The sequence below is a fragment of the Seriola aureovittata genome, chromosome 8, assembly GCF_021018895.1.
Source record: "Seriola aureovittata isolate HTS-2021-v1 ecotype China chromosome 8, ASM2101889v1, whole genome shotgun sequence".
Classification (NCBI taxonomy): Eukaryota; Metazoa; Chordata; class Actinopteri; order Carangiformes; family Carangidae; genus Seriola; species Seriola aureovittata.
This window is the reverse complement of record NC_079371.1, coordinates 12,076,531-12,104,006: the sequence shown is the minus strand read 5'-3', so window position 1 is coordinate 12,104,006 and position 27,476 is coordinate 12,076,531. Positions and strand designations below refer to the sequence as shown.

At 40.0% G+C, this 27,476-nt stretch overlaps 2 protein-coding genes across 7 annotated transcripts; one reads left to right on the top strand and one right to left on the bottom strand.

Annotated features, from left to right (window-relative positions):
- Positions 1–31: 31 nt before the first annotated feature.
- On the bottom strand, positions 32–6,327 carry arr3b (arrestin 3b, retinal (X-arrestin)). Of its 5 annotated transcripts, XM_056382765.1 has the most exons (17): positions 5,485–6,323; positions 5,212–5,245; positions 3,928–3,958; positions 3,704–3,764; positions 3,564–3,608; positions 3,273–3,466; positions 3,053–3,112; positions 2,890–2,966; positions 2,615–2,750; positions 2,438–2,522; positions 2,186–2,258; positions 1,810–1,947; positions 1,565–1,642; positions 1,442–1,465; positions 1,281–1,330; positions 965–1,112; positions 32–508 (listed from the first exon to the last, which is right to left on the bottom strand). In XM_056382765.1, the coding sequence occupies exons 2-16, from the start codon at positions 5,217–5,219 to the stop codon at positions 1,105–1,107; spliced, it is 1,068 nt and encodes a 355-aa protein (XP_056238740.1). In that variant the 5' UTR covers positions 5,220–5,245; positions 5,485–6,323; the 3' UTR covers positions 32–508; positions 965–1,104. The 5 variants fall into 5 exon arrangements, with proteins under 5 accessions (XP_056238740.1, XP_056238742.1, XP_056238738.1 ...); XM_056382767.1 differs by lacking the exons at positions 32–508; positions 965–1,112 and having other exon boundaries at positions 1,122–1,330; positions 5,481–5,531; XM_056382763.1 differs by lacking the exons at positions 32–508; positions 965–1,112 and having other exon boundaries at positions 1,123–1,330; positions 5,496–6,327.
- inppl1b (inositol polyphosphate phosphatase-like 1b) lies at positions 4,849–27,267 on the top strand. 2 transcript variants are annotated; one of them, XM_056382761.1, is made up of 29 exons: positions 4,849–4,898; positions 7,956–7,983; positions 10,877–12,062; positions 13,368–13,431; positions 15,267–15,405; positions 15,545–15,665; positions 16,203–16,343; positions 16,502–16,589; positions 16,746–16,823; positions 17,062–17,199; positions 17,292–17,406; positions 17,485–17,585; positions 17,673–17,775; positions 17,883–18,079; positions 19,498–19,615; positions 19,788–19,884; positions 19,998–20,136; positions 20,301–20,400; positions 20,581–20,669; positions 21,523–21,604; positions 22,106–22,195; positions 22,291–22,404; positions 22,480–22,568; positions 22,660–22,747; positions 23,233–23,385; positions 23,792–23,873; positions 24,038–24,833; positions 24,920–25,035; positions 26,438–27,267. In XM_056382761.1, exons 3-29 carry the CDS (start codon positions 11,926–11,928, stop codon positions 26,529–26,531), a joined length of 3,669 nt encoding a protein of 1,222 aa, XP_056238736.1. In that variant the 5' UTR covers positions 4,849–4,898; positions 7,956–7,983; positions 10,877–11,925; the 3' UTR covers positions 26,532–27,267. The 2 variants fall into 2 exon arrangements, with proteins under 2 accessions (XP_056238736.1, XP_056238735.1); XM_056382760.1 differs by lacking the exons at positions 4,849–4,898; positions 7,956–7,983 and having other exon boundaries at positions 10,676–12,062.
- Positions 27,268–27,476: the final 209 nt, after the last annotated feature.

Sequence of the window (27,476 nt, the reverse complement as noted above, 5' to 3'; positions counted from 1 at the left end):
GCAAAATGAACAAATAAGAGAGTAGTTGGGGAAACAACATGTTTATTTCCTTCTCTTGTCTATAAAGAGTGACAGTAGTATTTTGGGGATATTCACCCCACAGCTGCACATTCAGTCATAATGTGTGATGGCTCTAATGAGATGGCAATAAACATTAACAATAAATTAAGCATTGCATTGTCAGTATTCATAACTATCTATGCTAAGGGACACTTCCTCTGACAAAGAAAATTATACAACACATGTTTATTTCTATATAATGTTATGATGGCATTCAGAGAAATGTCACAGAGAGTTTAGACTCTGTTTCAGTGATAAAACTCTTGCAGCAATGCCTACTAGAAATGTATACGTGCAAGGGAAGTAAGAACATTATAGTAACTCAATGATGAGTAGTGGTTCTGTTCATTGGTGTTGAGTTCCTTTGTGTTCTGTGTTCTCTGTCAGAGAGGTGATTTTCCTTCGCTGGTCATCTCATCCTTCCATGGACTCAATTGTGATTTCTGCCCTGTAGGCATGAAACAACTCATTCTGTGACTTCAACATTACACCAAGGTAACTATATGTCTAATGCATACATAGTAATAGCTATGAGTCAGCATACATGCGTCTATTAGTAGCTAGTGGAGATGCTTACAAAAATTAATCTGGGAGGTGGAGCAACAATGGTTCAGATTTAATATTTCACACAAATTCAACAGGGTTGTAGTGTGAAAGAGTGTGCTTGTTCAAGGGTCATCGCATCTATGCTTCTTTCAGAAGACCCTCATGACTTTTATCTTTTATTATGCAAATACTTATATTATGAATGAAAAAGTCCTTTGATTGTATTGTTCACATTTGTCATGAACTAGATCTAACATCGCTGTGTTTACATCAAGTATTCATTTCATAGAAATTATATATGTTGTAGCCCTTGAAGAAGTGAACACCATGAAATGTATCAAATCTGAAGTCACCTCACCTGAACTAAAGAGGCCTTTATTCCAATGTGCTGTGGTTCAAAACACACAAACACATAGGAGAAGAATATCAGTAGCATGTCACAAACATCACAGCCACAAGCCAAATACATGTCTTTTCATAGAGACGCCTTTGTTATACTCACACTTCTGCTCATTGGACAGCAATGACACACAATAGATGGATAAAAGGGGAGAACATGACATTAAACATGTGAATCAGGTCAGTTACAGTAAACTAAATAGTGTCTCTTTTGTGTAAAGGAAATGTCTCTGGAAGCATTTAAATTGCAGTTACATGCAAAACACTGCACTCACCTGCGGGTTTCGGGGACATCAGAGTCAGAGGAAGCTCCACAATGACATCGCTGAAAATAAAAAATAAAAAAGTTTTGTTATTAAAAAGAAATAGAATAGCAATTTGTATATTCTTCACATAGATAACACATGACCACAGATGACGTAAAATCAATATTTACCTTCCTGTTAGGCCACCGAGCAGGCTTTGGTGAGAGAAAGACAATAAAAGAAAACGTTAGTCTCCACAATTTGACACAAAATGTAAAAGCATTATGAATATTTTCTATTCAGTTAAAACTTACCCTCCACCGGACACCACTAGATTCACCTTCACTTTGTAAGAGACAATGATTCCCTGCATCTCCTTTTCTCCTTGACTCCTGTGAGGGGACAGGAATAGTTTACTTTTCATAGCTGGAGGATTTGGTCTAAGTCACGATAAGTGGATGACACAGTGTAGAGTTGTATTACCACCACTCAATAAGAGGATGAAAACCTGTCCTGGGCTCACTGTAAGCCCTTTGATGAATGAGCTAGAGTGGCTTACAGGGTAGTGGATGCGAGATGCGTGTCCTCATCTTTTAGCCGTCCATCCACTGCAAGACCCCGCTTCTCTTTGTTGTTGGACAGCAGGGGGGTTATTTGGAAGGACTTCTCGAATGTAGAGTTGGCATTTATTGTCTCCCTGTGTATAGCAGTGAAAGCCATAAATAAATAACACATGCTTGACTTAACAGGCATTATTTGTGTCTCTACTTTTACACATTTTAGATTTAAAATGAAATGTAACCATGACAATTTTTTTTCTCAGTAATCGTAATGGATACACTTTAGAGATATTTGGATGTGAGAATATTTTTATAGGAAAGAATTTTCCTAAATTAATTCAAGTGAAGCCGAATTTAATACAAAGAAAGCCTTACCCAAACTCCTCAGTGCAGACTGCCTTGCTGTAAGTATCAGATGAGTAGAGGACCACACTCGTTAGCTGCTCAACTAAAGAGAAAAAGAACAGTTCTGTACCAGTTAAAACGTATGACTCTTGAACATATATACACACAAAGTTGAACCCTCACTAATATTTGTTTCTCACTTTCTTCTATTCTGAGCCGAACAAACACAATTCATTTCAACTTTAACTTCAGTCAAGTTTTAATTCTTTCCTTGTTACTCACCTGAGACTTTGATTTTCTTCACAACCTTAGTGGTTTCGTTGTTGACTTTTAGTTTGACGGTGATTGGATCTCCATGGTAATAAATCTAAAATTAAGAATGATTTTATTTGGAATAGTTTAGCAATCATTATATAATTTATGAAATATCAAGAATGCTGTTTCCATACTTAAATGTACCTCTTTTTCAAGGGAGGCCTCCAAGTTAACTGGTTTGTCAGTCATCATGAACTGCTTGGCTATATCAACCTTGGGTCCGGGCTTGTTGTTAGCTGGTGCAAATTGTATTTTACGAATCATCAGACGGCAAGTGTCCCTAAGGCCAGAAAAAAGACAAGCAAATAGGATCAGTGATAGCGCTCTGTATGTCGTTTATTCTGTTACAGTTTAAGGATGAAAAGAAAAGAGTTGCCAGGATTTGGCTGACAGTATGGTTTGACTGTGGGCATACATACTTCTTGTCAATGACTTCATCTGCACTGTCAGGTAAGTTGGCAATGTACCCTTTCACCTCAAAGTCCACGCCACAGGCCTACAATAGAAAAAGACCCAAATAAAATGACTGACTATATAAGAGTAAAATAAAAGAAATATTAAATAGATGAACTGTACTAGTACCTTGCCAGCATCGTTTGGCCCAGGCTGTAAGCCAACTGAGCATGGGAGATTTGTTGGCAACTGAAACAAGCAGAGATGAGGCACACTGATGAATACAATTTAAGATAATGATCTCAAAGTAAAGGTGAAGTAAAGATCTGTGTTTGATCAATGTAACATTGGACTGAAGGACAAGAACAATTTGATATGTTATGTAAAGAGTGAGTTCATGCTTCCTTACCTGAAAGGAAAAGGGACATCCTTGCTCTCCAACTTTCTTTATGAGGGATTCCTGCAGAGGTGATTTGGCTGCGTTTCCACCTGTAGGTGGATACACCTGAACACGCTGTATCCAGATGTCTCTCCTGAAGGACAGCCCGATGACATCCAAGTCTTCGCTTCCATAGCGGAAGGCACAAGCAAGGTAGACAAATACTGCAATGGAAAATGATATAGTGTTGCACATTGGTCCGGGTTGGGTAGATTTAGGGCTTATAACTTTCATCACTGACAGCAAAGGAGATAAAAGTACCTTTCCTGCCATTAAGACCAGAAGGGTCCACTTTGATTACCCCTTCTGCAAATGAGTGAAGAATAAACAGTGTTAGATTTCACAGAGATGCACATATTTGTATATATATTAGGATGCAAAGCAGATTCTATGCCACACACCAACTAGTTCCACTGAATCCACATTGTCCACAAAGTCTCGCTTCCCCAAGTACAGGGCAATCTGAGAGAAATGGAGAAAAGCAGCGAGGAAAACAGTCACTCCTCCGCCAAGGTTACAAGAGTTTGGAAGTTATTTCTGGGATTTGGAAGAGCTACACACAAACTGCACTCCTCCTTAGGCCCGAGGGTTGCCCTGTAATGACTATATTATAGAGGCCACTTACATGTCCATTGCCGCTGGTCTTCTTAAATACCCTGAAAAGAAAGAAAAAAAGGAAAATGCAATGAATCAGACAAAAATTTTCACACATTTTCAACATCTTTACATTCTGTAAACCTATTTGATAAATAATGTAATTCTTTCTGCCTTGTTGCATTACAATAATTTAGTTTAGTTTAGTGTGGTCTTATGCCATGATTTTATACACATACAACCTACCACGGATGTCCGATTATAGGATACCCCACCCCGCCCCCATTGAACTCCACCCACCACTCCATTCCTGTGAGGATGGATTAGTTTGTAGGATGGAAAAGCACCTGCTGTCACAAGTGTCTAATTTGGACGTATGACAAAACTATGTTTTGGTAAATTTGTACACAATAGTAACATTATATACAATTAAAATTGTCTTGTTTTGCTCAATATGAAGCTATTGCTCATAAATTCAATGCATGGTGCTAACTTTAGTATAAGACAAATAGTAGTAGTAGTATTCTTGCTAAACTCTCCAAGTCATCCAACAGTATGTTGCTACAGTGAATAGATTCATCATACTGTATGTTGTATGTGTCCTGGTAAATGTGTCATTTTTTTTTATCAATAATCCAGAGAATTCAGTGTTTTTCTTAATTATCCAAATATTACATAACCTTTTGAATGCAATCCCAAACAAGTACTCCTTGGTGGTATTTGCCTCTTTCAGGGGAGTGCCAAGTAATCTTGTTAAAACTTTTCCTTTGTCTTGTTAACCTCTCTTCCAAGATCAAATCCACACAATCCATCTTAATCAGGATTTATCCATGTCCTGGAAGATTCAAGTGTCAGAGGAGTCACAGTGACTCTGCGTGCCTCTGCCAAGATGTTAAATTGTTAGAGCTAAGCTTCTCTGCTTGTTTCTAGTGAAGGAATTATCCTTTTGATCTCTGCTTGGATCGTAAGACGCGCTTGTTTTCATCAGTGAGTGAAGTATCGGTAAGTAATAGTTTAATAAAAAAACAATGTCAGATTAGTACCTCAAATGTGCATACTGCTGCAAGATTATTCAATAATCCTTAACATTTTATTTTGGCACAAATGAAAGAACTGTTCATTTTGAGGCAGCATGAAGTATCACTGTTACAGTGGTGTTAAATAGCATTCGTAATAGGTATATTCAATTACCCTTTGTAGCATTTTAATGCCTTACACAAGTGGAATGACTGATTTTTAACCTCTAAATTAAAGCAGTTACTATGTCAGGATAGTTGCAGAATATAGTGGATAAGAGAAAACCCTGTATACTCACTTTGACATGTTGATGGAAAAGTTATAGATCCAATCTGCAAAAAAAAAGAGTTAAACAGAGTTATCAAAACGTGATAATTGATAAATCTATGACACACTTGTTATGTTTTGTTTAAATATCATTTTTGGAGACACCTTTTAAAAAACGTTATATTTTCAGTAAATCCTGGTGCTCCTCTGTGCAATAAATGTAATACCATTATCTTGAGTTTTTATCTCAACTATCTCCATCTATTGCTAATGTGCCGTTGGTCAGCAAGAGAAACTCACTTACTGTGCCCTCACTTCTGTCAGTGAGTCTTCTGTAATCCGTCACTGTTGATCGACTGTAGTGTGTGCGAGTGCCAATCACTGCCTCCTGTTTGCTTTTATACTATGACCTCCCAACCTTAGAGCCCTCCCTTCAGCTTATACAGCTTCTCAAAGAAGGCTGTTTTAGAGCCAATCTGATTAATTCATTAGAACGCTACTGTTTTGGTCCTCAGTGTGTGTAAAAATAATGTTGTGTATGTGACTTCAAAAGAATAAGCTCAGAGACGTATGGGCATTGTGAGTGTTGGGGGGTGGGACAGACCATATTCCTGGACTTCAACTATGTTGGTCACTTGGTCTTTGTTGGTTTTTGCATTTTGCACATATGGTCCTCTATATTTCCCTATAGCTAGTGCAGGAACAAGGATATTATAATGATGCAGATAATTTACTATGAATTTCAATTTTTTCTCTTAAGTCTGGTGTATGTTGTTTGACATTGGCCTTGGTGGAGGTCTGCGCTCTCTGAGTGCCCCTCTAGTTCAACCTGTGTTTAGACCGAGCATCATGACTCAATCACAAGCAGTTTTTTATTTTTTTTTTTATCATTTTCAAAATTACTTTATGAAAAATATATTAAAACTTTTTTTTATTTTTAGTGGCTCAATAATAAAACACTATGCAATAGTACTTATTTAACTTCTGTGCTCCAAGCTGTGAGTTTTGCCATTAGAACATCACTGAGGTTAAAACATTATCTTATGAATAGACTGAGTGTGAATGTGCAAGGACTTCCTTTCTTATAGCTTAGAGAGGAGTAGATTGGTATTAGTTGGATTTTGGTTGTTATGGTAGCCAGGACGACAGATGGCTCCTCTACCAAGCCTTGTACAATCTGTACTCCTGGCAGGTTTACAGAAATCTAACTGACTTACTGCCATGCATACAACAAGGCTTTGCCACTAGTATTACCTTGATTACTAGAATTACCACTATACATTTAAATCTGTATTGTTTATGGTTGTGACCAAGATTATTCAGCAAGTTAATAGCATCGAGTATATAATGATAGCAGTTAATTTTGCCAGGACTGACCTGAATCCTTTGGCTTTGATCTGAGTGAGGCTAGACCACCTCAACTGGGGAGCAGACACAGGTTTAGCCTGACCTTCATGTCTTCCACATTCATTGGCAGTGACCTTTAGAGGATCTAGCCTCTGAACTGGCACACAGCTTTTGAGGTAAATCTGTCTGGTGGATCGATAGAGGATTTTCTCACTTCCTCAGCCAGGTGTAATTGATTGATTAATGGAAGAGCCGAATCATTGGCTTTACGGATGGATTATCACGCCTTGCCAGTCAAAGATAATGAATTAGATTGCTGGATGTATGTGTTTGCCTCGATTCAACTGTCATATGGGGATAGGGTTTGAGATCTCTTTAAAGCTGCCCAGACAGGACAACACTACTGTACATTACACTGCTGTATCATCAGCCAGGACTTCACAGGCATAAACAAAGCTAAGCCGTTTAATTCATTAAAGCTGCTTTCCTAATCATTTTACATTGGTGCTCTGCATGTAACTCGTGACTTCACACTTACATGTACAACTCAAATATGCATGTCAGTGCAGTGAAATCCAGAGAAGCTGAGGAACTGTGGAAAGCATGCTGTATACTGCTGTAGTATAATAAGAAATTCAAGCAAAACAGTTATTTTTGAAAGAGTGGTGAGATGTGGGGGCAGAGGCTCCTTTATGAGAAATATGAGGCTTATGTAACAACAAAAACACAGCCACAGTTTGGGCAGAAAATGGTCATACAAACTGTTGCCTAAACTGAAAACTGACAATGGTCAGGCTTTTCCTATAAAGTCCTACACCTCTGTTAACCGACGTTGGAAAAGAAAGTTTAAAAGAAGCAAGACATTCCTTAAGCCAAAAACACACATTATAATTAGTTGTGTAGCATATGTTTTAATTGTGTTTGTGTATGAGTTTGTAATGTCCCTGAGATTTAAATTTCTTCTGTTCTTTACATCAAATAACTTTAAACAGATGTTTTTTTTTCAAGCTTTATCCATGGAGATACATACAATTAAATCCACTGTCCTGCTTGGGCTCTAAACTTAGATGGTAGGTCATAACAATATAACACAGAGTAAATAAATGTGATGCCTTTTCATACACATTTTTCTAACAATTTGATGTAACATTATTAACCCAAGTGCTTATATTCTGTGTTCTGTGTATTCTATTAATAAACATTTACAGTCATTCTGATACAGCCTTTATGCGCTTCACTGGACAAGAAAGAAAAAAAACAAACATCTGGCTTGAAGTAGCTAAAGGGAAACAGCACTACCTAAAAGCTTTACACCTCATGGGCATTTTATTACATTTGGTATGTCTTGTTGATGAATCAACTGAAATCAACTGACACAGCGTCAGTGCTAAAAGAATACTCACCATGTTTTCATTCATTTATTCACAGGCCTCTCAGGATGAAGACATTTTTTAAGGTTAGTGTAACTATTTGCCATTTATGAACTGTGTGAAGTGAATGAATAAAAGGTCACATAACTGGCCTCCCCTTCATACTCATTCCTCTAATGAACTTACCAAGTCACAGCTCAGCTCTGGGCCAATGGGTCAGGAATCGCAGCAACCGATCTGTTATCCAGACATGAATGTATCGCCCAGTCTAATGTGCATTGCATTTTTTTTTTATTTCAATCAGTTCAGATGTTTTATGTAGTCACTGACAGTTCAGATACACCATTGTGATGTACTGTTTGTTATGGTGTAAACTACTGTAAACAGGTCTCTATTCGTTGTCCACACTGTTTACACAGTTTTGTATTTACATAATACCGTCCAGGATAGTTAATCTTATTTTCTGCTCTCTTCATGATGAACATTCTCTCTGAGTTTTCTTTTTCCAGTTTTGGTTGCACAAGATTACATACAGTCACATAAGCCCCTTACAGTTAATCTGGTGCCATTTTAGGCAACACTATATATGGACAGTCAACATTGTCCCTTTTAAAAGCACTGCTGACTAGTCTCAATGCATTATAGCACCATGGTATTAGTACTTCTTAACAACACAGTCTTCAGTGTGTTGCTAAACTGAGGCAGTGATGTAGTTTTTGTTGTTAAGAGGGACAAACTATATTAGGCGCTGAGCCAATCAGTGGCTCCATACGAGTGATGGTTAACTGTGTAAGGTGAGGTTTTCCTCCAGTGTGACTGTCAGTAAAGATTTGTCGATATGTAGTACTGTAATTCTTATTAGTGATTAGTATCAGTATGTATGTATTCAGACTAAATGCTGGGCAGGCACAAAGATGTTACCTGTCAGCTTTCTGTCTGTTATGTTCTTCAGTGTATTTTTAGCAGTTGCTGCTCACTAACTCAACTCAAGTGATGTTGGAACTTTGAAGGGCTTTTACTGCCATCAGTTGGAAAGATAGTTATTATGAGCACATGGTCATCCACAGCCAGGGCACTTATTCAACACACATTTCTCTTTCACAATGTGGCGTACTTGTGTTGTTCTTTTTAAAAACACAATTCCTCAACTATATTTAGATGTCTGGCATTTGTGTTCATTTTTACAGTAAGTGTTAAGTTTGTAAAATTCCTGAGATTTTAACCTGATTAAACCCTGTTTTACAATATCCTTTAGTTTTATATAAAGCCAGTCATGTAGCCAGTTTGTCCTCTGGTAGAGGTGGACTGCACCTTTAATAGAAATCATCTCCATATTTAACTAATTACTATCTTGTTTTTCTTAAAGCCATACTGTATTTTAGCCCTTATATAATCATGGCCTTTTTGCTATGTGGCCTTGATTATATAATATCAAGTAAAGAAATGTTGCATCTTTCAATCAAAATACTGCTCAATATCAGCAAAACAACAGTTCTTCATCAGGTCATCCAGTTTCATCTTCGACATAGATGAATCTTTCTGAAATTAAACAGTATGTTTATTTATATATTTATATTCAAAAAACTGTTCTGACAGCCTGCATGGGAAGTGAAAGTCAGCAGGTGGTTCTTAGAAATGGAGTACATCTTGTTTTCCCAGTGCATGTCTCAGTATTCTGTCCAATCCATTGCTCGCACAAGCAGCATTTGGTAGAACTAGAAAGAGCAACATATAAGAGAGAAAGCAAATCAGCATCAGACACAAATTGCTCTTTCTGAGAATGACAAATGTGATTTTGGTACTTAGTAATGATGGTGAGGATTTATGGTTTTAGTAAATGTTATCAGCCCCCCATCAGAGTGATATCTTGGAACTTTGGTGATCCCTCAAATTTTCATCCAGCACAAGGTCATCATCAGGTCAAAAATTTGGTTTATGACCAAATACTTGCAAAACTAATGACATTCCATCAACCTCAGTTGTACTTTTATTTAGTGCTAATTAGCAAAGATAGCACCAGATGATGTTGTAAACATTCCCGCTAAACATGAACTGCTGATCATCAGCATGTTCTCATTTTCATTATGAGCATGAGCATGTGCTTGTGGATGTTAGCATTTAGCTCAAAGCACCGCTGCTCCGCCTCAAGATACTGCATTCATTTCAATTATATGCTGTAGAGAGCACATAGCAAGTGATTACAGATTACAGGGATAAGAAGATATGTCATCAGTTGGGGATGGACTTGTGTCTGTTTGTTTTATGGGGGCTGCGGTTGGTGGTCGGCACATTTCTGCGGAGTAGTGAGAGGCAGAACAGCAAATATAGGACCAAACAGCTTCCCACAGAGTTATATGTTCCAACTCACGAAGAAGGAGGGAAGTAGGAGGGCTGAATAATGGGCGATGTTTCTAGGAAGGCAAAAATAAGAAAGTTAGGGATGATCATAACCATATGGAGACTACGTTTTGCTGAGAGGGAAGGAGTGAGCAAGAGAGGACGGGAAGTTTAGGGAGGGTAACAAAAAAAGGAAAGAAGTTTGGGACAGAAGAAAGAAAAGGTGGAAGAAGGTAAATATGCCTGGCAGAGGTTGAAACATCTGGAGATAGAGATGGTAAAATAGAAACAATAAAGAAACTGAGGACTAGCCAGGCAGCTCACCTGTGAGAGGGAAGCTGTGTCTTCTGTTTGGAATTTGAGGAAAGAGACGGGGCAGGGGCTGAGGGAGGAAGAAGAAAGTTGACGGGCGGAGAGAGGGAGAGAGAGAGAGAGAGAGAGGGAGAGAGAGAGAGAGACAGAGAGAGAGAGAGAGAAAGGAAGCACTCTGCTGTTTCACACACTGGTGGTGAGGTTGAGCCCCTCGCAAGAATTCTCCTGGCTATGTCCGCCATCTGGAATGTCGAGTCACTTCCTCTGTCTGCCCTGTGCTCTAACGGGGGTTGTCCTCTGCCTCTCTGCTCCCTCCCTCTGCTCTGACAGCACTCTGAAGAACCACCGTAGACCACGCCAGTGCGGACGGGACTCTTCTGACAAGACACACACACGCCAGCACGCAAACATCCAGCATGAAAGCGAGACCCCCGGATTAGCCCACATCCAACCAGACACACTCTAAATGGAATCCGGGCCTGGAAGAAGCAAAGACAACTGCAGTCATCAGCTGAACTTTTTGGAGGGTGTTCCTATTCCCTTATATGGCAACAGAGCTAAGAAATCATTTGAATTAGTCTGGTTTCTGTTGCATGCCTGTCTGGTTTTAGTGCTGACTGAGTTCCATCTGGTATGTTTCTGTCTCTGCTGTGTGCGTGTGTGGGTGCCGTGTGTGCGGCTTGATTTGTTTGTTTTGCCTTCTTGGTTCTTCTTTTCCTGTTGTTTGCATGTGGGGTTTTTGTTTTGGGACAAGAGGAGGGCTTGTGTTTGTGGTTAAGCTAGAGGCACCGTCATCGCCTCAGGGCTGGCAGCTTCATTGAGACTCTGCAGCACCTCTCGCTGTTTTTCCTCTACCTCCTCTCTCCCCCCCGCGTACCGCTGTGATGATCTGTGTTTGTTGGAGCAACACACCCACCTGGGTGCAGCAAATTGCAACCAAAAACTGAAACAGGGTCTTGGTACAGGAGGGTATTATCAGAAAGGTGGACTGGAGCTTCTGGTGAGGAGCAGGCTGTTGTTAGAGTGGACTAACTTCACGATCAACTGGATGCCTCTTCTTTCTTACTACAATGGAACAGGATGTGTGACCCAGGGTGACCAAGGAACCAATAGGGACCCAGGAAGTGCTAGCTGATGAAAACAAGGTGTTGGGCTGTCTATTTGACACTTTGGTCATGAAGAAAAGGATCATGGGAAAGTTCTAAACAACTTAAATAGACCATTCAGCACACGGGCACTAACAACTTGAGTGACAGTCTGTCAGCGTCATGCCATCTGAGCAATTCTGACACAGTAAACTTGTGTTAGACTTGTGTTATGTCAAGTTCATCACCTCATGTGGATGATATTTCTGAACATATCTCTCAACATTGATTGCCATGGCTACGGCGGCATGGTATCATCGTGACATCAGCCGTGTGCACGCAGAGGACTTGCTGGCACGGGCAGGGAGGGATGGCAGCTACCTAGTGAGAGACAGTGAGTCCGTGCCAGGAGCCTATGCATTGTGCCTGCTGTGAGTACACTCTATCACACACACACACACACACACACACACACACACACACACATACACACACACATACACTTACAGCTGATTTTTCTTACCCATAACAATCAAACATAACTGACTTCACAAGGTACTTTAAGCTTTTATGGTGTCTTAGATGAGCCCACCTGAGCTGGTACTTGAATGTTTTTGTAAGTGTAATGTCGTACGTCTTTTGTTCGTTATACTAACTTAGAAACGAAGAAAATGAAAATGAAAATGCAAGGGAATGTGACTCTGCACTCAGAAATGATTTATACAAAAGTGATTCAATGTTACTTCGTATGCCTAATTTTATGAGTTCCACCTACTTGAAAATATTAACCGAATGATTAATTCACGATGTCTTGGATTAGTAAATGCTGTTCTATTTGGGAAGAAACAGAAAGCAGCTCTACTTTATGTGAAACCACACTTTATTATCTTATCTTGTGAAACTTTAGGTTTTGGCATATAGGATTGGAAAGTATTTACAAACTCAACATTTCTGCCGAATGTCCCCATCTGTAAATTGATTCAGCAGCTTCACTCACCCTGTCATATCCATCACTTTCACCATCGTCTGCCAGCAGGCAGCAAAGGAGCTCTTACGGCCTAAAGTACTGCATACAGACTGGGCCAACCTCACACATACACCCTCTCCAGACTAGTCAGACTGTCCTGTCCGAACACAGTTCATCTCAGCCAGGCAAACCCTGGCTCAGGACTCCCTGTTTCCCCTCTTACCCCACTTTCTTCCCTGGGGCCCCTGAAAGAGGGCGGGAGCTCCAGCGACCGCACTACGCTGACTGCTCATCAGCCCCAGCCAGATACATTCCTGAAAGCTGAGCCTGGCCGCTCGCAGTGCTCCCTCTTTCCCTTCGTTCTTTTCTCAATATCTCATTCCCTCTTTTAGTGTGTTAAATTTCTCCACACTTTTGATTTGTATTCAGTCATTATGCCGTCATGGTTCCCTTTTGTTCATACAATATGCAGTAGCTGGCTGATTAAAAACTGCCATTCATCTTTACGTGCTTCTGAAACAAATTCCTCTGAAGTGACTGATGGAGATGATCTAAGTCTCGCCTTGTATTAGTAAAATAAGCCACGTCATTAGCGATCTGTAAAACAACTGACACCTTGTTAAGGAAGTTAGTGTTTTTAACTACAATTAGATGTCCTCATATAAACAATAAATTTAAAATATATTTTGCCTTTTGAATGTTTGATGATAATCGTGTTTTAGTAAGTTGCAACACCATTAATAACAGAGGTTTTTTTTGGTTTCCAAAGGTTCCAACGTCATGTTCACACCTATCGTATTCTTCCCGATGCAGACGGCCTTCTAGCAGTTCAGGTGAGTGCTCATCACCCTCTGCCTGACAAGGAAGACCATGAGAAACACAATAGATGTCTGAAACCTTGGCACAAACTGTACACACAGTGAGAAACACAGCTGGTCAGATGGAGTTAGAGAGATCAAACAATGGTTTGTTATTGCCTGTTAGGAGGAGAACAGGAACCTGTTTGTGTTTCATCTCTGTACAGGCTCTGTTACAACTGCAGCAGCCTTGTTGTTTGAATGGCATCTCTGCCATGTGGCTGCATGCTTGCAGCATGAGCTCAGCAGCACAGAGGAGAAATTGTTTTTATGTCTCAGAGATTCCTACTCAACCCACACACTAGGTCACTGACCAATGGATGTGCTTATTTGTTATGTGTATGTATGGGGGTGTTTGTATTAGACATAATGAGTCTGTTGGATGCGGAAGAGTTTAAGCCAGTGATGGTATGTGTCTGTTTTTGATACTCTGAGAAAGGGGCCATTTAGTCAGCAAATGACCTAATTATTAGACCGTAGAAACGCACAAGCACAAAGTTTGCAACCACACACATGCACACAGTGTGTGAGAGAAAGAAATAGAGTGACAGAAATAGACATTTTCTAGATCTAAAGCCAATATCATCTGTGGCTTTTTTTTTTAACCATGTCTGTGCATTAAAGTCTAATAATGAGTTTAATAACAATTGTCTGGCAGCTGTTTTCAAGCCTTCGACTTGGAAAAATCCTCTGCTTTCAAAAGAAGACCTTAAACTCTGTTGCTATTTCAGTTGTTTTTCCACTGCCATCAGTATAAACCTCCAGTACGTATTTTCCCTCACTGGATTTGCTCCACTAACTCACAAGTCGCATGCTTGCCTTCTTGTTTTTCCAAGAGGGCCACGGAGATATTTTGGGCCCCATTTTGTCTCTCACTGTCTCTTATTGCTTTTCATTTCTTTATAATTGCTTTTCAAGAGATAACTGTGGTATAAAAAGTACTATTTGAAGAGGTCCTGGCAACAAACAGATAGGTAGCTCGAATCCTTCACAGCAAAATGAAAAAGAAAAAAAGAAACTTAAAAAAGGACACAGGAAAATAGTTTGCTCTGCATTGTGATCTAATGCATACCATGTTGATTTTGTGCATGTGACTGCTAATATATATTCCCAGCACCTGTGCACAGCATGTGTGTTTACTTAGTTGTAATTTTTGCCTGCGATGCTTTGAGTGCCACTGATGTATAGCGGTGCAGGTTTTTGTGGAAAGTTTGAGGGTAGTCTTGTTTGTGTGAACGTATGCATGTAAAAACTTCCATGCCATGTTTTTATGGGGGGCTTTTTAGTCTGACTGGAAAAGTTGGACCACAGTGAAACATGACAGCCAACTGCTGTTGTAGTCAGGAAGTAGCTGTCAGTGATGTCACCCGTCCTGTGTGGTGCAGGGCACGGACTTCTAAATCCCCCTGGGACTCCCTTTATCACAGCAAATCATCTGTATGTGCCTTTTTCTGTCATGCAAATAAATGCTTCTGCTTTGTTCTGCTTTGTTCTGCCAAGTAATCTTTGGGGGGGATGGGTGATCTTCCTGTGCAGAAACAACCACATGACATTTTCATGTCAAAACTGGGTTATTTTAGTTATTTAATTTAATGTCCAATTTAATAAACATAGGATAATATAAAGACAGTAAATTAAGTCTATAAAAAGTGGGTATTTGAAAGACAGGAAAAAAAAGAAAAAGTTTTAGAAATAAGAATATTATATGATAAAAGTAGATAGGAGATAGGCAGGAGATAACAGTCTCTTAACACACATACATCATGTACATATACTCAGTGACATCTGTTGTATGTATGTATGTCTCACAGACAACACAGGGGGTGCAGGTAAACTGTTTCCGGACACTGGAGGACTTGGTGTTGGGGTACCAGCATCCCCACAAAGGCCTCGTCACGCCCCTGCTCTACCCTGTTCCTCGTGATACAGACACGGGGGATGAGAGCTCAGGTGGGTCCAGCAGTTACAGAAAAATCCCCAAAATTTTAAATATATGTAAAAAAAAATATAGTACACTATATTATGCATACATCCTAAAATATTCATTGCTGACTATTAATGTCTGATTTTATGTTTCATGTATGCATAGATGATGAGAGACCGCCTCCAGTTCCAACCTCTGTCAACACAGCGCTTTTATTAGGACCACCAGCTAAACCAGGCCCTCCTGCCCCATTCCTGGATAAATTACAAGAGCTGAACACATCCAGGTATGATTATCCAGCTTAAATGTAAAACAGTGATCAATTGCCAAAACTCTATTTCAAAGATGTGTAGTGCCTATCTATGCTGCATGTGTAGCCTTTCTTAACATATCTGTGTTTTACTTGATATCTGCTTATCTTTAGTGACAATAACATAAGTTTATAAATGTTTCTGTTTATTGACTTGCGAGTCATTATGGATTTGCAGTGTCACATTAACGTCATCTGTAATGTGCAATTCAACATCTTCATATTTAAATATGCACATGATGGCAGTCAAGCATAAAGAAACCTGCGGCAGCAACTTGTGAAATACTGTTTGATCTTTTTGACTTTTTGTTTGGCCTATTAATGGTAGAGCACAGAGCAGATATAGTACAGTATCTGCTGTGTACTGAACTATTGGTCTTTGTCTTCTCTACTGTATTTTTTAACTGTTTCAAGTAGGGGTTTCTTACCAGATCAAATGAAAGCAAAAGCAAAGTCCAGAGAGCAGAAACGGCTTACACACTTTACCATCTGCCTGTTTGATCCTGTTTACAGTACTGCGGGTGACGTGATTGGTCTGCTCAATGACTACCTCTTCAGCGAGCTTCCTCTCGACATTGAGAATGTGCATAAAGGAGCAACAACGCTATGCCACCTCAAGCGTACTCTGGGCACTGCCTGCCAAGGCCTAAACAGGTTAGCATAATTAATGTTTACGATGACCCCAATGTGAAGACTGCCATTTATGGACTGTTATGTTGGGAATTAATATTGCATACTATACAATTTTAGAAAATGTACATATATTCATATATGATTATGGAACAAAAGTTGTGCATTGATCTGCTCTACAGTGAGATTGACCTGACTCTCTCAAGTCTGGAAACTCTGGCCAAGGTCTTTGACCATCCTAGCTGCTCTTTAACACACACCAAGGCACAGGTACAACACAAACCAGCCAATATGCTTTTGTCAGATCTAACTAATCGAACTAAACTAAAATAGTGACCCAGAACTGTGGGAGATAAAAGGTGGTAATCTGAAACAACATTCATATACATCAACTAGTTAGACCTGTCTTTGTCTCTTTGGAACAAGGGTCCAGAGATGGAGATAGACACCTTGTTGTGTAAGATTTCAGCGTTGGTCAGCCTCCTGTCTTCGCTGGAGAAAAAGGTATGTTTTCGTTGGGTTAAACTCAGGATCAGTGTTTTTTTTTTTTTTTCAAACTGGATAGGCTGTTATTCCTGAACAGACTGTTGTCATCAGACATGTTTTACTTTCTCCAGCTTTTATGCATCCACATTATTTTCAGAAAAACTGCTAAAATCATGTGTCCCGCTCCCATAAAAAAAATATTTGTGACGGACAAAAATAATTCAATTCTAACATTTAAAATTCTTTGCCTATAAAGGTGTTAAAAGCACTACAAGATGCAGTGACCAATCACAATCTGGCAGTGCAGCCCAATCCACCTCCACCTGAACCAACACCCAGCAACATACCACCTGTAAAGAACCATGACAGACAAATTCCAGTCCACTCCTTTCAGGTAAACCAGGGTGAAAAAGGCACTTCATCTTACAACCAACAGAGTTTACATTGTATTTAATATAATATAATTGTTTTTCTCTGTGTGGCCAGGTGAAGATGGTGAGGTATGGCAGACAGACGGTCTCTGTTGATGTGGACCCAGGAGTGCTGCTTTTTGACAGGAAGGCTGGTTCATTTGGTATAGAGAGGGTCTCACATGACAGAAGTAAGAAAATATTTTACTTTTTTTAGTTCCTATAACATTTCTCTTGCTTGCAAATATACTTAATAAATTATCTATTAGTCCTTCAGATTGTCAAGTTCCAGAGCAGTCCAGCCAAAGTACGCATGGTGGTAGACAGTCACCACAACACACCACGGGAAATGACGTTTGAGAGTGCACGGGTAAAACAAGATAATCGGTTTTAATATTCACTGGAATCCACTGTTTCCACCCTCATGATTCACTGAGTGACTGTCATCTCCTGTCAGAAACGTGACTCCTTCTGCCAACTACTCCAAATGATGAAAGCCAGGCACTCTCAGCTGAGTGAACCTGACATGGTCTCTGTGTTTGTTGGCACCTGGAATATGGGTAAGCATAAATGTGATGACAGCATCTTTTACAGAAGACTCATTTGTATGCTGAAGTAGAAACAGAGGATTATTTTGATGATTTATTGTCTCGTGTTGTGTGCACAGGTGGTTCCCCTCCTCCCCGAAACCTGCAGACGTGGGTGACCTGCTGCGGTTTGGGACACACCCCTGATGAGTCGACTGCCTTGCTCCCTCATGACATCTACGCCTTGGGGACTCAGGAAAACCCTCAGGGGGAGAGAGAGTGGACGGAGCATATCAAAGGAACTCTTCGCAGCTATACTCACATTGACTTCAAACAAGTAATTCTCCTTTTTCTAACTTTTTCCAGCTTCAACTGTTGATTCTTATGTCCAAAAAGAGTGCATTATCCATAAAGCTATAATATGTCACTGAAGAAAGATTCACAAATTTACATGGCCAGAATAGTTAAAGGGGAACTACTTGGGGAGTACTGCAGCACATGTACTAAGCCTCGTACAGCTGCAGATGGAGCTGTGTGATCTTATAAATTGTTTCAGGTTTTAACTGTCCATCCTGAATCCTACAATGGTATAGAAGTGTTATACTAAATCAGTGGAGCAGAGCAAATAGAGTTTACCGAAAGGATTCATTGCACAATGTAAGGAATTTCATTTCAACATCAGAAATTCTGAACTAAACAACACTTGTTTTGGACAATGCTTGCTAATTAATGACTTTGCTAACATTTTTATTAATATTTTTGTGTGTGAGTGTGTAGTGAATATAAAAACTAAAGAATTTCTACATAACATCTCAAAGTGAAGTGAGAAGTGATTTGACGCATTTCTCCAAACTAAGATGCACATGAAAAAACTATTAATGCAGCGTCTAACTCTGTATGATTTTTTGTTTAAATATAACATTATTTCAAAGCTCACCCACATGTAACTCACAGAAAGCTCCAAATCAATGTTCATGCTCTCAAAACATTCACCCAGATTTGCAATTTTGCAAACAAAGAAAACCTTTGCATTATCTAATATTATTTTACTGTTAAAAATAATATCTAATTATCATTATTTAACACAAAATAAAAAAACTACAAACACTACTAGGTCTGACAGAAATAAAAAGATTGATGAAAAATGTAGTCACAAGGTAATTTCTTTGTGATTTCACCTCAAACAAAAAGTGACATCACACTGGCATTTTTGAACAATGTATAACGTAAAGCGTACAAATGTCTTCTGTGTAATGGTGATGTCACTCCTGGTATTTTAGTCTTACAAAGGTGGTATTTTAACATCATATAAAGCAGTGCTTCATTCTTTTTATAGTATTGTTCATGTGAAATGATGAAAACACTTTCTTCAGAATTTCAAAGGGCACCCACCCTCATGTAAAACTATTACTAAACTATTACTAATATATTATGCTTGGCAGTATGTAATAAGTGTGAGAGAACCCACATGTTTCACTTGGAGGGGCAATGTCTCAGCAGCCTCTCAGTAGATTGTAGGAAAGGATTGTGAGAGTTTCTCATATTTTGTCATCCATGTTCTTGCGGGAATGTATCTGAAAATATAACCTCAGTGGTACATTATGTTTTTGATGTCATTAAGCATGTGTTTTTAGTGGCTGTGCCAGCATTTCGGAGAACCTGACTTCATAGAAATGGGCCAAACCCACTGAGAAATCTATAATTGGTTGGAGACTGTTCTTGTCATCTTTTGTAATACAGCCTGATGTCCTGCAGGTGGCAGTACAGTCCCTCTGGAATATGAGGCTGGCTGTGTTTGTGAAGCCGGAGCATGAGAGTCGCATCAGCCATGTGAACACAGCCAGTGTGAAGACTGGCTTGGGGAACACATTGGGTAGGCTGCCCTGCATGAACACACCAGCACAAATACACACAGAGCAAATACAGAAAATATTCAATATCAGGGGTGACAGCAAGAAATAAAATATATCAATGTACGAATAACAAGAACAAAATGTGTTTTTATTATCATGGAGGTTTGAAGTTGAGTATTTCCGTTGTTTCAGGAAACAAGGGAGCTGTTGGGGTCTCCTTCCTCTTCAACGGAACGTCTTTTGGGTTTGTTAACTGCCACCTGACCTCCGGAAGTGAGAAAGTCCTGAGGTACATTGTGGCTTTGTGTGTATACATGTGTGAAAGACCAAGTGTGTGTGCTCCTATGTCCTATCTGTGTTATATTAAAAATATTATTATCTTTCAATGTATGTAATGTTCAGGAGGAACCAGAACTTTGTGGACATCCTCAGGCTGCTGTCTCTGGGCGACAAACAGCTCGGGCCTTTTGACATCAGCCTGCGCTTCACTCACCTCTTCTGGTGTGGAGACCTCAACTACAGGCTCGACTTGGATGTGCAGGTCAGACTGGCCTATATTATTTCTTCGTCATTCATTGTTCTTTTTTAAAACACTGTGTTCTGATTCAGCACCAACTGAATACTGGCTTGATGTGGCATAATAGTCATTTTGAGAAATCCCAGACATTGATGTTTTTGCTTCTTTCTGGTCCTGACTGACTCCAGGACATCCTGAAACACGTGTCAAAGAGAGAGTTTGAGGACCTCATGTGTGCAGATCAGTTGACCCGAGAGAGACACAAGAGGAAGGCCTTTCTGAATTTCAGTTAGTTTCCGTTTTCTGTTGACTTTTGACCTATATTGAGAGCTATAAATACAATATCATACAGTTATTGCATAAGCACTTAAATGACACAATAAATGAGTGTACAGTACCATTGCATTTTGATTCAGCTTAACCCTTGCTTAGCTCACTCTGCAATTTTGTCTGTTTATCATGATTAAGAGGAGGAAAAGATTGCATTTCCACCCACCTATCGGTATGAACGGGGCTCTCGAGACTGCTACCTATGGCAAAAGTACAAGACCTCAGGGGTGAGTCATTTCTTGTTAACCAAAATCACCTTAGAATAACAGAACCGTGGGTGCATGTAAAAATTCCTTCAGGTGCAGTGCAGAAGATGCTGGCTCACAACAGAAACAATATCTACATTTCTGAATTGCTGCCAAAAAGTGTGAGGGGCATAACATTTCAATAACTTCATCAAGGTTTTTCGCCACACTGGCAGCATGGCTGTAGAGATAGCAGTGTTGATCTGTTGGCAGGTATTTGGTACAAGTATTCTAAGTATACAGTTGACTCACTATTAAATAGAATAGAATGGAGGAAAATGCCTTTATTGTCATTACACACCGTCGTACAACGAAATTTGCCATGCAGCTCCTGAAAACATACACATACACATATTTATCCATGCAGGTAAGCACCAGCAAACAGGTTAAAAGCAGTTAAAAAATTTAAAAGAGATAATAACAAGAGAAATAAATACAGAAACCTGTATTGGGTGCTATTGCATCTATGAGATGTAATTACAAAGTGTAAACTTATATTACTAGATTTTTGTAGTGCAAGAATTTGTTTAGTTTGTTTAGTCCTGTGGTGTGTAGTGTTATGTTGGGAGGGGGACAGTGTCTCTTGAGTTCAGTTCAGTGAAGGCTCTTGGGTAAAAACTGCTTCCAAGCCTGGAAATGTGGCCTTTAGGAGGTCTGTAGGGATAGCTGACTTTGACAACAGCTGCTGTGATCACTAAAAATAGGAGGCTAAGAATTAACCCAGTCTAAAAACAGAATGCCTGGCATGACGGAATGAAGGAACCCTTCAGATAACACTTCAGACAAACATACAAACAAACATGTTGTTGATTTTTACCTGAATCTGTTCCTGTAGGTGCGAGTGAATGTTCCATCATGGTGTGATAGGATTCTGTGGAAATCGTACCCGGAGACGCACATAATATGCTCTGCATATGGTAAGATCTGATGATTTACACAAAAAATCAAAAAATCTATAAGTAGAAAAGCACACAGTTAAATAAGACATAAACAAAATGCAGAAGAGCAGCAAAGAAAGGGCACTGCTTAAACCTCGACATAGACAAAAGATTTTATGCAGCATGCTCAAATTAGATATCTGTGGTTATTTTTTTTTGTCTTTGAGCCACTGTAAAATGAGAGCAACCCTCAAAACAGTCAAACCCTTACATACTGGTCTGTGGTCCATCAAGAAACAGAGTCATTTCCTCTCACTCAACCCGAGCTTGTGTTTCTCACTAACCTCAGCAAACTGTCAAAACATAACAAATGCTGGGTAGTAGCAGAACAACCTTTTGTCTCTTAAATCTCTTTTTGCTGAAAGATCATTTGTCTATACAGAGTTGTTACATAATTTTAGCCACAGTAAATATAAGGTATTTTTGTGTTGTTATTGTGATCATACTAATAGAGTAATATGGTGGCTTGTCTGTTACCAGGTTGCACAGATGACATCTTCACAAGCGATCACTCACCTGTTTTCGCCACGTTCCAAGTGGGAGTGACATCACAGTTCAGCTCCAAAACAGGTGCTGTCATTGTTGTGGCTGGTGGGACACAAAATAGAATATGACTGAATGCGGTCATTGAATAAACAGTATTGTCATGCCTTTGTCTTGCACAGATCCCAATCCAAGCATGGAGAGGGCCTGGATAGAGCTTGACGGCGTGGAGGCCATTGTGAAGACAGCAAGCAAAGCAAAGTTCTTCATTGAGTTTCATTCATCTTGCCTTGAAGGTATGATGTCGCATCAAAAAGCATTTAGCATTACGCTACACAGCAGCAGAAAGTCATTCATGTCTTTCTTTGCAGAGACAAGACGTTCAAGTGAGAATGACTCACAGGGCTGTGATGTTCCTGGGTTTCTCAAACTTGGCTGGTCCTTCAAACAACTGCCCAAGGTTAGAGGCTCAGTCTGCTTGAAAATGACTGAAAATATTGTTTGTCCTTGAAGTCAAGATTATTAACTTGTGATTTGTATGTCTGTTATAGCTTCTTCTAGTCCTGTCTGACATGGAATACCTTCAGGATCAGCACCTACTCTTGTCTGTCAAGTCATGTGATGGGTTTGAGTCATACGGTTGGTCATAGGGCAAATTCATTTTGTCTAATTAACAACTCTTTTTAAAACTGGTTGGCTACTTTTCTAATGAGTGCCCTCAAAGTGACAGTATATCCAAAAGCCATTTAACTCCTATCACAAGTGCTATCTACTAGTCCAGATAGTTTCAATATGATTTGATATGGTTGCTCATCTCTTTGGAAGTGACACATCTATTTGTGCTCAATTTCACTGACAACTATTTTCTATCAAGATATGCTTAAAACATTTTTTTTTATGTATATGCAAAAGAAAAAGTCTTCACAGTTCAGTGTATGGATTACAGTGTTTTCTTCTGAGAACTCCAAATCAAATGTAATTGACTTACTACTAGTATGCCCAAACCTAAGGAAATCACATGCTGAAACTATCTGAATGAATCGATTGCACTCTACATTTTGTGGTGTTTCAGGATGAAATGTATTATTGATCTAATCAATAAATGTTTTTAAAAAATTTTGAAGGTGAATGCTGTGTAGCTCTGCGCTCTCTCACGCGTACATCAGAGCAGTTTGAGACATTTCTGAGTCACCGAGGTGAGGAGATGGGCTCCATAAGAGGACGAGTCAGGGTCCATGTCCCCAAGGACAGGCGAGGAACGCGGGAGAAGATCTATGGTAGGTCAGCGGGAACGGGTGCTTTCCTAATCTCTGCCTTGCTTGCACTATCACTTCCCACTAAACTTTCATCTCCACTGTCACTGCTTTCTTTGACTCTCCTGAGTCTCACATTGCTTCCTCTATTTGGTTCCTCAATGATCCCTGGCTTGGCTTTACACTTGCTGGTATCTATCGACCGCTTCCTCTTTTGGCTCCTGGCTGACCCTGACCAGATGCATCCTGAGACAGGACAGATGAGTAGTGTGGCACCAGGTCAGACATCACACAAGGCACACACAAACACCACCATGCTGTGTGATTGCAAACTGACATAGCTTTCGTCCTACACGCACTACACAGACTTTGAAGAGGTCTTGCTCTTTACAAAATGTATTATTCATTTCCTGTCATTTGACTTTTTCAGAGTGGTTCTGTTTTGAGAAAGATGATAAATGTCCCACGAGGGGACACATGTCTCCTGCACCTACACGGCTCCCAATAAATAGGTGAGGACCTCTTAATGTTTCTGGGCATCAGTGTAAAGCAGCAGAAAGCCTTCAGTGGATGGCATTTTATTTTCTTATCAGTACCTGAAGCCACATGCAGTGTTATGGTTTTTTAACATTTATATGTAGTTTAATTTAATCCAAGACTTGTATATTCATTACAGGTCCTCTGCAGTTCCTCCCAAACTAACTCCGAGCAGCTACACCAATCCTGCTTACTTCATCTTCGAAGGTGTGTCTGTGGCACGCAGGGTGGAGGAGGCTCTCCCCCAGCAGAGGGACCCTCAGGTGATCTGGTCTGGTAATGAGGCCTTGCAGCTCCCAAAAATCTCAGGACGTCAGGGCTTTGACAGGAGACCCTGTCGCAGATCAGACTTTACAGAGATTGAAATTCCAGCCATTCTGCCCCAGTACACTCCAACCAATGACCTTCATACGCCCCAAACCAACTCCTCCTATCAGCTTTTCCCTGCCAAAGACCCATCTCCCATATCTCCACCCTCGAGTAACGCCATCTCACAGTACCAGGAGCAGACTTCACAACTCAGAGACAAATACCAAGGTAAAAATATTGTTCAGGACTCCATTCTGCCCGAGAAGAACCTGAGGAACTTGTATATGAATCACTCAGCAATCATCAGGGAAAAAGCCAGAAGGGATCAACATCAGCTTCTCACAGAGAGGGCCAGTCCTCTACGGGCAGCCAAGGCGCCGCCAGCTTTCCCCTACACCCCCACGCACTTAGCACACTGTCAGGTTTCTGTTCCCTGGATGGTGGATCAGCAGCCACCCGGGCCTATAGGGGACAACTCCCTCACTGCTTTGCAAATTGCCAAGTCCCTCAGCGAAGTTGACTTCTTCCCCACAGAGCAGAGAGGCCCAACCATACCAAACCAGAGGCCAAGTTACAGAAATGGCCCCTCGATGCATGGAGACAGAGGCTACTGCTGGGAGAAAGAGGTATGGCGCTGTTTCTCCAAGACAGTTTTTAAAAGACCTGACTCCTGGTTCTCTGTAAAAATTCAGTCTGGTTTATCTCAATCCAGGTGTCTGTCCTCCAAGGTGCACCAGAGACAGTGCGGGAGCTTCTCAGTGCTCTGGGTCTTCAGAAATACACCCTGGGACTCAGCCTGAATGGCTGGGATGATCTGGATTACTTCAGGTAAAATGATTTTGGATAACATGGTGCACAAGCCATACCTACGTAGGCTCATTACTGAATTTCATAGACAGGAAAGAAATAATTTGATTACTGTTACAACACACACAGAGAAGGTTTTTTTGCTGTTACTTTAGCCAGAAAATCTGAGTTTGGACAGAGGTGAGGGAGCCTGAGCGGAGCAACCACCACAGCTGAGCGCAACAGGCTGTGATACTAATACCAACACTAATCTAGAACACGAACCCAAACATGCCCTATTTTTTAGCAAATAAATATATTTTAAATCAAAACCTAGATAAAAATTTGAAGTGAAAATAACATGGAACCAACATCCAGCAGCCACTAGAGGAACAGAAACCAAGTTGATTTATGTGGTGCCCTCTTCACAGTAACATTGTGGTAGCTGCTAGGAAATTTATAGAGCGCCGGAATAAGCTCTGTTATTTGCAGTGTTAAATGTAACATGAAAGCTGCCACCACCAAAAACCTAGTGTTATTTTCATCTCTTCTGTTTCTGCTTCACTCTGTGGTGCATGCACAGAATAAAAATATAAGACCCATAATATGAGTAAGCGGAAAGGTGAAAGTCAAAAGTCAATATCAATCTAACGTGACTCTTAGTGTGAGAAAGATACACTTGTCTGTACAGATATATACACTTTCACAAGATACTTGCAATAATCAGTTGATGGGCTAATCAAATTACTAGTGTGCATGTGACAGTCATGCTCATCTGACTGAGATGACTTAACATGACAAAATCCATCGTTCATGTTCTGTGCAAAAAATAAGTTTATCAAATTTTATCTGAAGTTAATGTGAGGCTTCAGCGGTCTGAGTTAGACAAATCAACTGAGTGACTTTCCCTCTGTGTTTTGCTGGACAGCATTTCTGTGTTGAGCTGTGGTGGAGGGATAGTAACACAAAGAGGGAATCTCATGCTGAAAGAGGAACTTTTTAAGATACCCTCCTGATCTGATTAACTCAGACTGTTGAAGCCTCACATTCACTCCAGATTGACTTTGGAGTACATTTTTGCATGGAATGAGTGCTGGATTTTGTCCCCCATCATTTACATTGGAAGCATATCGGAGAGTGATTTTTTAAAGGCCAGTTGAAAAAGAGAAATGCTTAGAGCAAGCAAAAATTGTTTCAATGGGCACGTGTGAAATGTTTTAAGACTTAAAAATATGAACCAGTCCTTTCAGGTTCAAGTGTAAATGAAAAAAAATCCTGTGTTTTCCCTGATGTATATAAAGATATAAAGATGCTGACACCATCTACATTTACAAAAATGTATCAGATTATAAAGTTGCAAATATTACAAAGTAAAAATGACTATGAATGACTGTTGTCTGAACTGAAGTCAACTTTGATTCAGTACCATTTCTCCTCACCACAGCGGCATCACTGAGGAGGATCTACGTGCTGCAGGAGTGACAAACCCATCGCACCGACGTAGGATCCTCGAGAACCTGCCCAGGAACTGGAACTGATAAAAGGCAGACATGACAAACATCGATGGTACAAAGCCCTGTAGTCTTGCTCGATTCGAACTGGAAGAACTGCTAGAACTGAGATCTGAAGAGAGGACAGACTGATCGGATATCAATCTCGACAGCTGGACTTTACCTCAGCCCTGCCATATTTTCCTTTACTCAATCAATACTGCAACAATAGTTTGTCTGTGTCAGCACAACAAAGGGAACATAGCGCAGGGAGTACTAATTGCACAGTCTGCTTTATTCATCTATCCATCTTGACAGATTATGAGAGCGGGTGATAAGAATGGAAAGCCTTGATATGTATCTCTAGTGACTGACACATACAAAGCTGTTTATTATGGTATCAAGGTCTCATTGATTTTTGTTTTAAATGATTTCTCAATGACTATAAAAACATAGTTCTTCTATTTCCAGTGTTCACTCAAGGCTAGTGTTTACCATTCACCTTCATCCCTTCTACTGTGTGCTCTGCATTATTCTGCTATTATTGAGCCTGGACCTGAGCTTGTAAAAGCCCTCTATTAAACCTATGGAGCATAAAATCCATAGCCGTACTTATCTACTGGAACATTGTCTGTAAAGTTGGTGTAGAAGGACCTGCCATATCTCATTTTGTTTACTGTCGCCTACTGTTGCTATCATGTCACTTAATCAGTACCTATGCCCACTGTGTATGTTTTATGCGACCTTTATGAAGTAAAGTGCATAAAGCAACTCTTGACTGTCACCAAGGAAGCAAAAGTGTTATTTCCTTCTGTCGAGCAGGGGTGGAAAAGGGAAACTTCCTCTTTGCATCTCGTCTATTTCAGATGCCAGATAATTGCCAGTTGCCCGTTGTGCAATAACCGACACACTGTGTGTTACCATCTAGGTTCAACCAAGCATCAAAGTCTTCATTTTTTATAATATAACATTTGACAGTTCATATTTTACATT

Excerpts from the sequence above, each read along its gene's own strand:
- arr3b (XM_056382763.1), bottom strand. Across the intron at positions 3,113-3,272 it reads GATGTCCCTTTTCCTTTCAG|TTGCCAACAAATCTCCCATG; the intron begins GTAAGGAAGCAT and ends TGCTTGTTTCAG. Across the intron at positions 2,523-2,614 it reads AGGCCTCCCTTGAAAAAGAG|ATTTATTACCATGGAGATCC; the intron begins GTACATTTAAGT and ends TCTTAATTTTAG.
- inppl1b (XM_056382761.1), top strand. The coding sequence starts at position 11,926 with ATGGCTACGGCGGCATGGTATCATCGTGACATCAGCCGTGTGCACGCA. Across the intron at positions 17,200-17,291 it reads TTCCAGTCCACTCCTTTCAG|GTGAAGATGGTGAGGTATGG; the intron begins GTAAACCAGGGT and ends CTGTGTGGCCAG. Across the intron at positions 19,616-19,787 it reads TGGCTTGGGGAACACATTGG|GAAACAAGGGAGCTGTTGGG; the intron begins GTAGGCTGCCCT and ends CCGTTGTTTCAG.